The sequence below is a fragment of the Salpingoeca rosetta genome, assembly GCF_000188695.1.
Source record: "Salpingoeca rosetta unplaced genomic scaffold supercont1.41, whole genome shotgun sequence".
NCBI classification, from domain to species: Eukaryota; class Choanoflagellata; order Craspedida; family Salpingoecidae; genus Salpingoeca; species Salpingoeca rosetta.
Window position 1 is genome coordinate 174,970 of NW_004754893.1, and position 9,527 is coordinate 184,496.

The 9,527-nt window shown below is 57.9% G+C and overlaps 3 protein-coding genes across 3 annotated transcripts in view; 2 read left to right on the forward strand and 1 right to left on the reverse strand.

Moving 5' to 3' along the window:
• Positions 1-2,073, forward strand: part of PTSG_11177 (uncharacterized protein) — a 5,589-nt gene extending 3,516 nt beyond the window's left edge. The window contains exons 7-8 of the mRNA XM_004987768.1: positions 126-455; positions 742-2,073. Coding sequence (XP_004987825.1) covers positions 126-455; positions 742-1,983 — 1,572 coding nt within the window. The 3' untranslated portion in view covers positions 1,984-2,073. The remainder of the gene's footprint in view (positions 1-125; positions 456-741) is intronic.
• Positions 2,074-2,272: 199 nt separating this feature from the next.
• On the reverse strand, positions 2,273-4,574 carry PTSG_11178 (uncharacterized protein). The gene is made up of 8 exons (XM_004987769.1): positions 4,487-4,574; positions 4,182-4,272; positions 3,904-4,011; positions 3,603-3,674; positions 3,368-3,451; positions 3,058-3,162; positions 2,815-2,877; positions 2,273-2,623 (listed from the first exon to the last, which is right to left on the reverse strand). Exons 1-8 carry the CDS (start codon positions 4,507-4,509, stop codon positions 2,585-2,587), a joined length of 585 nt encoding a protein of 194 aa, XP_004987826.1. The 5' UTR covers positions 4,510-4,574; the 3' UTR covers positions 2,273-2,584.
• Positions 4,575-4,698: 124 nt separating this feature from the next.
• The window catches only part of PTSG_13149 (uncharacterized protein), a 16,011-nt gene continuing 11,182 nt past the window's right edge, over positions 4,699-9,527 (forward strand). The window contains 5 exon segments of the mRNA XM_004987770.1: positions 4,699-4,937; positions 5,228-5,413; positions 5,611-5,702; positions 5,883-7,691; positions 8,055-9,476. Coding sequence (XP_004987827.1) covers positions 5,230-5,413; positions 5,611-5,702; positions 5,883-7,691; positions 8,055-9,476 — 3,507 coding nt within the window. The 5' untranslated portion in view covers positions 4,699-4,937; positions 5,228-5,229.

The following is a 9,527-nucleotide window of genomic DNA, read 5'->3' on the forward strand; positions in this document are numbered from 1 at the left end:
CACACACATACTACACGCGCACACACACACACACACACACACACACACACACACACACACACACACACACACACACACACACACACACACACACACACACACACACGCACACACACGCACAACAGCAACGCCAGCATGCGCTGTTCCTGTCACGCGTGGCACGATGGCCGGTCCTATATCCGGCACAGCGCCTGAAAATAGCGCTCACACGACAGCTGCAGGCGGTGGAGAGGTTTCCTGCTCTCCCGTTTGCAGACGCACTGAGCCAGCTTAGCCACAGTTGCATGGGCGCAGAACCGTCTTGTGAAGAAGACACACCTGGCAGCAGTCGCAGCGGTGATGGTGGTGGCGTGATGTGTGTGCATGCAAGCAGCAGGGCAGAGGATGTGTTGCTGTTGCTTGCGGCCCTCTTCAAGCTCTGTGAATTCTCCAACCAGCGCAGAGACATGTGGCAGGTGAGGCGAGTTTGTTTGTTTGTTTGTTTGTTTGTTTGTTTGTTTGTTTGTTTGTTTGTTTGTTTGTTTGTTTGTTTGTTTGTTTGTTTGTTTGTTTGTTTGTTTGTGTGTGTGTTTGTTCTTTTGTTCTTCGTTTGCTTAAGACGTGAATTGAGTGGTTTCATACAAGTTGCCGCCCATTTTTGCATTTCTCAGACACTGACCACTTTGACACATCCCAACTACCCCCCTCCTCTCTCTCCCACATGTCCCTCCCCCTCCACAAATACCACCCGCACCACCACAGGCGCTGTTCTGGATCAAGTGTGTGCTGCACACCTACGCCATTGACACGGCACGCGTGTGTGATTGCGCAACAACGGACGACGCTGAGGCCGCGCTTGCGCTGCGAAAGTGCTTGACACAGGTGGAGAAGACAGGCCTGTGGACCCTCATGAAAGAGAGCAACATTTTTGCATCCACCACCTCTTCCTCGTCGCTGCCTGTGCGGGATGAGAATGGAGGCACCTTACATCATGACGCAATCAAGAGCAAGCGGGCCCCTTCGTCACCAACACAAGCCACAACACGCACAGCAACGGCAACAGTGAACATGGCGAAAACGGCACCCACAGCACCAGCAACAACGAGCACAGCACCAGTGACTGCGATGTTTGACGATGGTGATAAGAACGTGACGCGTGCCGGGGAAGAGGAAGTGCAGGCTGTGACGCAGCAGCTGCATGAGCTGTCCACGGACTTACTGTTCCACACGCCAACAGCACTCATCTCCTCCACCCCGCGCAAGGGGCATCAGAGCCGACCCTTCCACGACCAGCGGCACCAGCAGCAGCCATCGCCACTGCGGCCACTCCGCTTCGGTGATGCTGACCCGCCGCCATCGCCACCACCGGGGCACGTGCAGGGCAGTTGGATGGCAAGCACGCCAGCCGGGCGGCGCCAACGGGCTGGTGGAACTGACAACAGGGACGATGATGAGGATGATGGTAGCAGTGATGATGGCAGTGATGGCGGTGATGGTGGTGGTGGTCGCGAGAGGGTGGGGAGAGACGGGGATGGTGGGCAGGATGCAGGCGATGAGACGCCGTTCTACACTCCGCTGGCGTCGCGTGTCGAGTCCCCTCCAACACGGCAGCAGCAGCTGGAGGTGGAGGAGGATGATGAGGAGGAAAGGGAGGAAGGATGTGATAGCGATGAGGTAAGGGTGATGGTGGGTGGCGCGAGCCGTGCCAGTGCGACACCACCGCATTCGTGGCTGTTGCCGCTATCATGTCGCGTTGTCGTGGATGGTGGCGAGATGGGTGGTGAGATGGGTAGTGAACCGTTTGTCAGCGACCAGCGCGACGGATTTGACAGCGGCGTGAACGAGAGCAACGCGGCAAGGAGTGACGAGGAACACGCAAATGTCAGTGATGGTGATGGTGATGATATCAGTGGTGGTGGTGGTGGTGACATGGTGATGTGGACGGCACGCCAGCACTTGCTACTGCAGCTGAAACAGCTGCGAGCACAGTGCCCAGAGCTGTGAAATTGATGTAACCGTGTGGCGAGTGCGGACGGTGCAGTGCTTTGGCGTGCCAATGTTTGTATGACTGAAGTGAACAGATGACATGATGTGACAAGTCAACTGACAAGTTTGTGTTGCTTTTCCCACGACAAACAGACTCCAAGAACACACGCACGCACACGCACGCACGCACGCACACGCACACACGCACGCACACGCACGCACACACGCACACACACAGACACACAGACACACACACACACACACACACACACAGACACACACACACACAACACGCACACACGCATGGATGAAATGGTTGGTGTGGGACTGTTTAATGATGCAGTCGCCATACGGCCACGCCGACGGTGTGAGAACAGCTCAAACACCCGCGGTGGAAAGCGTCAATAACAAGGGAGGGAAGCACAGTGTTGGATGATCGTACACGACACATAACAAGAGGGATCCTAGAAGAGAAGTACGCACGCAAGCCAGCAAAAAGAGGGGTGACCGCCCAGACCGGGCCTGAAAAGTATATTTCGTCTTGCATCACCATCTCCCATCATCATCATCATCATCAGCGTTGGTGATTGGCAGCGTTGGTGGTTGGCAGCGGTGTGGCTCACGACAGGGCATCAAGCTGGCCCTGGATTTGCTCCAACTGCACAGAAGGAACGAGGGAAAACAACGAGGGGAAAAAAGGAAGGAACGCGGCGGCAAATACGCGACGACGAGCGTGAGGGGTGTGAAGAGATGAGGGATAGGGACACACGCAGCGAGAGCTTTGAGATAGCCAACTCGCTTGAACAACGCACAGCCTACTGCACACACACACACACACACACCACAGACCTTATCGTAAAACTGCTCCAGCTCGGGCTGTGTCATGGCAACGGTGATAGACTCTGTACCTCCCTGCATTACCATACAACGGCAGCACCACACGGCACATGTTTGTGAGAATGCATTGTTTGCCCAGCAAGCGCGCATGTGTGAGCGTTGGTATGGGCGCGCGTACGTTTCCCAAAGCACACACACACACACACGCGCTCACACACGCACACACACATGCATGCACGCACACGGAAGATTCACCTGTGAGGTGGAAAGGCCCAGTTGGAGCTTGGCGTTTGGCTGCGCGGTGGTGCCAGCAACGCTGTCTGCGACACCAACGTCCAAACTCCACGCAACCGTCTCCAGCTAAGTGAGGCATGGAAGGAAGATGCATGGTGGGTGTTGGTGTCAAAAAAAAAAAACGTGAGCGTCGCACGTGGGTGACTGGGTTGCTGCAGAGTGTGCAAAACAGACATCACGCTGGAAACAGTGACTCAAATCTTTCACACAACCAGAACACACGCACGCACACATGTACGTGCACACACATACACACAATGTGGGGCCGTACCTGAGAGCTGTAGAATCCACTGTTGCGCAGCGCGTCGATGATGCCTGCTGATTTGTTTGCCCACTGCTTTGTGAACACCATCACCTGCGCGCGTTGTGTGTGTGTGTGTGTGTGTGTGTGTGTGTGTGTGTGTGTGAGGGGGGGGGGAGGCTGCGACGAGATCAAGAGCTCACACAATCGGGGCACGATATTAGATGGCAAAGCATGAGCGAACAATCGCTGCGCTGTCACCAACATGATCTTCTGCAAGTCCAGCATTGGTCAGGTGCTTGGCCATCGCCTTTTCAGACAGCTGGTGATAGGCGGCCTGTGATTACCCAAGAGCACGTGATGCATGATACCGAACGTGTGTGTGTGTGTGTGTGTGTGTGTGTGTGTGTGTGTGTGTGTGTGTGTGTGTGTGTGTGTGTGTGTGTGTGTGTGTGTGTGTGTGTGTGTGAGGGGGAAGCACTGGCTTGGCTTCAAGATCGCCCGTGCTGTGTTGTACGAACGAGCAGGAACAAATACATAAAAAAGGCGATGCTGGAGGTACACACAGTTTGGATCATGAGCGTGAGCGAATCGACGAGAAGCTGCACATCATTGAGCTCCAACTCAAAGGTTGCAGCGAGCTGCTGCTTCTCAGTGGCAGAGAACGCATCCTCCTGTTGCACAAATGGCAGCATGAGCGAGAGAGGGTGAGGGAGGAAGCGAGAGAGGGTGTGTGTGTGAGGGAGGAAGGGAGAGAGAAAGGGAGGGAGTGTGTATGTATGTGTGTGACAGTGACACACACACACACACACACACACACACACAAAGAGCACATGCGAGTGACCTTGGTCAGGAGCCTGGAGAAGATGCGGTTGAGAATGGTCTTCAGCTGTGCGGCGGGGATGGCATTGCCCGTCTCCACCGCCTGCTTGATCCTGAGAAAAAAAAACGTACACATGTACACATGAGCACACACACACACACACAACACACACAACATGAACACATGTACACCATGTCCACATGAACGCACACACCAAACACAACAAACACAAACACAACCACTGCAGCCTCCCGCATCGTCCTTGTCATCATCGTTGTCCTCCTCCGGCTGCGCTTCCGCCCTCCATCATCGCCGCACAAACTTACGCGGGCGAGTCACCAAACACCATTGCGGAAAGTTTGCAATGATTTCTAGGAAATCAGCGCCAGCTGGATGCACATTAGAGCGACTCGTTCTACCGTGAACTGCCCACACACACCCCAAGCCAAACAAAGCAAAGCACAGCACAACACAGCGCAACAATACAACACAAACAATTTTTTTTATTTTATTTTTCTTGTCCTGAATGGTGTGTGGGTGGTTGACGTGCACCATCAGCATCGCAACTCCACACCACACCCTCTCCTCCCATTCCATCATCAGCCAGCTTTGACTGTGTGTCTCTGCTGTGTGGTGTGTGTCTCTCTCCCCTCTCCGTGTGTGTCTGTGTGCGTGCGTTCAGCCAGCAACAGCACACCCCCCCCCCCTTCTTCCTTGCACATCCTCTCATCCCCCGTGAGCAAGACAGCCAGACCAGCCGTAGGAAGCCAAACACAGGTGCTGATGGTTTTACTGTCGCGGATCGGATTGTCTGCATGTGTCTGTGTCTCGCATCAGGGCGTGAACCTGCAACTGTGATGTGCAACGTGCTTTGTGCAGCTGTCCGCGCGTGTGCCTGAGTGTCAAACTGAGTGGAGGCCGATGCATGACGCTGCAGCGCCCTTCCCCCATTCATGTCATGTCCTCTTGTTGCACTGTCTCTCGCTGTCCCTCACACCACCACACACAAACAAACACACACGCACATGCATCCTCTCTGTCCGTGTCACGCCAACGCCACGCAATAGACATGGCGCAGCGTGCTGGGAGCCGAAAAGGCCGAGCAAGCGCCAGAGCCAGCGGCATGAGCACAAAGGCTGGCAGCCGCACAGAGGCGCCGGCCCCAAGCGCAACACCGCGCCCCTGGGCCCTCGTGTCCGCCCTCGCTGTCATCGCCCTTCTTGCATCCTTCACGCCATTCGCCATCGCACAGAGTGAGCAGTGTGGTCTTGCTTTTGGGTGTGTCTCGATCCTTTGCCGTCACAGCCGCACAGCCTGTTTTGCCTCCGCCACGCACGCATTCGCATTTAACGCGCGCGCACACACACACGCACACGAGACTTGCGTTGGGCGCGCTGCCTGCCCATATCCTGTTCGCTGGAATCTCACACCACGTGTGATGTTTCGGCAGCTCGTGCTTGCGATGGAGAGGCATGTCGCGTGAACCGCAACCACACCATCGAGATTTACAACCTCATGGCCAACGATTTCAACCAGACCGAGGTCAGTGTGAGTGAGTGCGTGTGTGTGTGTGTGTGTGTGTGTGTGTGTGTGTGTGTGTGTGTGTGTGTGTGGAGAGAGAGACGTAGCATTTTGCCTGGTGTGGTTCGCACACAAGCCCTACCTCCGTGTTGGCTCACTGCCGAGCCTGCTGTTGATCGCGTGCAACGCACCTCGCTGCAGTTTGAGCAAGCCCTTGTGGCTGCAGCCAACCTGACGGGCGCGAGCGTCGTGCAAGTCACGGTGCGTGAGGCAGACACCGTCTGTGACTCTGGCACGCCCACTGGCTTTGATGCGCGCACAGACCCAATCACGCGCAGCACGTGTTCCCAGGAGCGGCGTCGAAGAAACGCGACGATGCCGTCACCACCACCACCACCATCAACCACAACCATGACATCCAACACAACAGCCATGCCCGCAACCATGGCATCAAACTCAACAACGGTGCCTGCAACCATGCCATCCAACATGACAACCACGGCCTCAAACACGACCATGCCATCCAACTCAACAGCAATGCCCGCAACGACAGCTGTCAACGCAACCACCACCACCACGACGACGACGACGACGACGATGGACCCGTGCACGTGTGCTGAGAACCAGTATGTGGTGGAAGCATGCAACCCAACGCAAAACATCACCAATGCCACGTGCGCTGACTGCAGCACATGTGATGCCGGTCAGTTTGTGGCCACAAACTGCCGTGGCATGACAGACACGCAGTGCGGCAACTGTACAGATGGCACGTTCCAGAGCATGACTGCACACCTGGAAATGTCGTGCAAGCCGTGCACGGACACGTGCGGGAGCGGCACGTTCCTGGCGAGCGCCTGCACGCGCACCATGGACACGCAATGCTCTGCGTGCCCGGACAACACGTTCCAGTCCGCAGACAGCCACAATCTGACCAGCTGCACCACTTGCGACACGTGTACCGCTGGCGAGTTTGCCTTTCTGCAGTGCACCCCGACATCGAACATTTTGTGCAACAACTGCACAGGCTTCACCTACCAGGACCTGCTGATGCACAACAGCTCCACGTGCAAGGACTGCAGCATGTGCGGTCAGGGCCAGTTTGTTGCCGACGCCTGCACTGCCACGACAAACACCAACTGCAGCGCGTGCACCGGCGCCACCTTCCAGAACATGACAAGCCACTATGAGATGGAGTGCCAGGCCTGCTCAATGTGTGGGCAGGGCACGTTTCTCGCAATGGCCTGCAACCGCACGAGTGATGCCATGTGCTCGGCGTGCCAGAACGGCACCTACCAGGACAGCAGCAGCCACCTGGAGGAGCAGTGCAAGCAGTGCGGCAGGTGCGACCCTGGCCAGCGCCTGTTGTCGCCGTGCACCGCCACCAGCAACACGTCCTGTGTTGCGTGTGACAGCGGCACGTGGCAGAACGCGACGGGTCACCTCGACCCAACGTGCATGATGTGCTCCAAGTGTGGCCTCGGCCAGAAGCTCACCACAAACTGCACGCTGACGGCCAACACCGTCTGCACGACGTGCGAGGATGGTACCTTCCAGGACACCGACGACCACACCTTGGAATCGTGCACAGCGTGCCGGACGTGCACCGCTGGCGAGGAGTTTGAGTCCAGCCCCTGCGCGGCGTCCGCTGACCGCGCGTGCGACCCCATCACCACGTGCGATCCCCGGTACTCGCGCGAGCGATATGCGCCCACGCCAACCTCGGACCGCGTTTGTCTGGACTTCCGCAAGGCCGCGGTCACCGTCGTGGTGCAGGTGGACACGCTGGAGACGGAGATTGACGCCACGCGCGCCGCCATTGAGGCCGCCATCCAGGACGGCAGCAACGGCCCGCTCGCACGCGAGCTGCGCAAGTTGGACGATGCAGCGTACAACAACACGGAGGTGACGTACCTGCCGCAGGTGTCACGCTTCGACGTGCCCTCGGAGGGCCGGCAATTTGTCTACCTTGATCTCCAGTTTGCAGCATCATCAACACAATTCGACATCCAGGTCAGAATGACGCCTGTGCGCACGTGTGTGCGTGTGTGCGCGTGTGTGTGTGCGTGTGTGTGTGGGTGCGCGCGCGTACGCATGTGTGCCTGTGACGTTGTGTGGAGGGGTTTGTGGTGGTGCATGCGTGTGCGTTGTGTGTAGGCGTTTACGGTTGTGCATGCGTGTGTATGTGTGTCTGCACGTACACATGCCATCTCGTGCATGTTTCGTTTCGCACCACCGCCCCTTTCCTTTTCTCTGCTGGAACCACACATCCATCAGCCAACCCCTCCCCCTCCCAACATCATACCGATCTCGCCATCCCCGTCACACCTTCGTCCCTGCACCCCTGTTCCCTCTCCCCAACGCCACCTGTTTTAGAAACTCGACCTTCTGGACGTGCTTGATGCCTTCTTGTTGAACGCGACGGAGGATGCGGACGCAACCGCCACATTTATGGAGCGCAGCACAGTGTCCACCACAACCACCAACACAACGACAAACGCAACCACGACAACATACTCCACCACGGCGCTGTTCCGTGTGGACGTCGATGCAGCCTTGACCATCACCACAGATGCCCTGAACGCCATGGCTGCCGCCATTGATGCCGCCAACACCACCTCATTGCAGCGCACCGCTGGCCCCACCCCAAACGGCGAGCCCGTCATGTTCATTCCCTGCGAGCCCTGTCGGTCCACGACCCACCCGGGGCTGTACCAGGAGCTCGGCTTCTGCGGCGGCCTGTGTCTGCAGTGCACGGAGTGCTCGCTCGACCAGTATTTGACGAACGTGTGCGAGGGCACGAGCGACGCGCAGTGCAACGCGCTTCCAACCGAGTTTGAGACAGCGCCCCCTGTGAACGTGATTGGCGTGAACACCAACCACATTCTCCCAACCGCCGCGTCGCAACAGCAAGACCAGGCCATGGATGCGTCCATGCGCGTGAACCGCTCGTTTGTGTTCACCAACATCGCCCCAGGGGAGAGCACATGGGTCGCTGTCAGCGGCGAGCCCGAGGATGGTGCGCAGATGGTGACCCGCCCCCTCGCCCCGGCAGCGCAGGTTGACTGCGCGCCCGTCCTCGACAACGTGTATGCGACATATCCGACTGCACAAGTGGTGCTTGCCGCGCTGGACGCCAGCGGGCATTCGCGTGTTGCGCGCACAAACGTCACCGTGCGGTTTGTCGCCGCAGACGACGAGGACGCCGAGGTGACGGCCACCTGCACCATGCCCACAGACGGGCCTGCAGTGTGCAACGCGTGGACCACGTTTGCAGACGCGTGGTTCTCGTCCGCAGGCCCACGCCTCGTGGATGTCACGTTCAAGTACACGACGCCACGCGCAGACGGCGAGGGCTACGAGACCAGCCCCGACATGGCGTGCGGACAGCTGACGCTCGGCCCAACGCAGCAGGAGGTGCTGGGTGTGAGCAGCAGCATTGCCGCCGTCGTGACCCCCACCAACAGCGTGTTCGAGAACGACACCGTGGACGTGGCGGTGATTGCCCGCCACGACTGGGCCGTGCACTCGTTTGGCGTCTCGCTCCGCTGCGGCAACTGCCGCATTGAGATGAGCGAGGCCAACACAGCCGCCTGGAGTATCAGCAGCACCGTCACCACGGACGAAGAGTCGGGCGAGCAAATGCTCGTTGTTGCCGGCATTGCTCGCGACCTCACCGACGAGCCAAAGTTTTCTGAGCAGCGGTCCTTCAGCCTGTTCACCGCCACCGTGCACGCTGTGCCTGCTGCAGAGGACAGCATGCTTGTGCTGCGCGGCAACATTGACTCGTTCCTCCAGGTGCGCAACCGCAGGCCCATTGTTGACACGCGCACGCGCGATGTGAAGCTG

Coding starts and splice junctions, on each gene's coding strand:
- PTSG_11178 (XM_004987769.1), bottom strand. CDS start 4,509: ATGGTGTTTGGTGACTCGCCCGC. Junction 2,878..3,057: donor TGGGCCTTTCCACCTCACAG/GTGAATCTTCCG, acceptor ATGGTAATGCAG/GGAGGTACAGAGTCTATCAC. Junction 2,624..2,814: donor TGGAGCAGTTTTACGATAAG/GTCTGTGGTGTG, acceptor CCTTCTGTGCAG/TTGGAGCAAATCCAGGGCCA.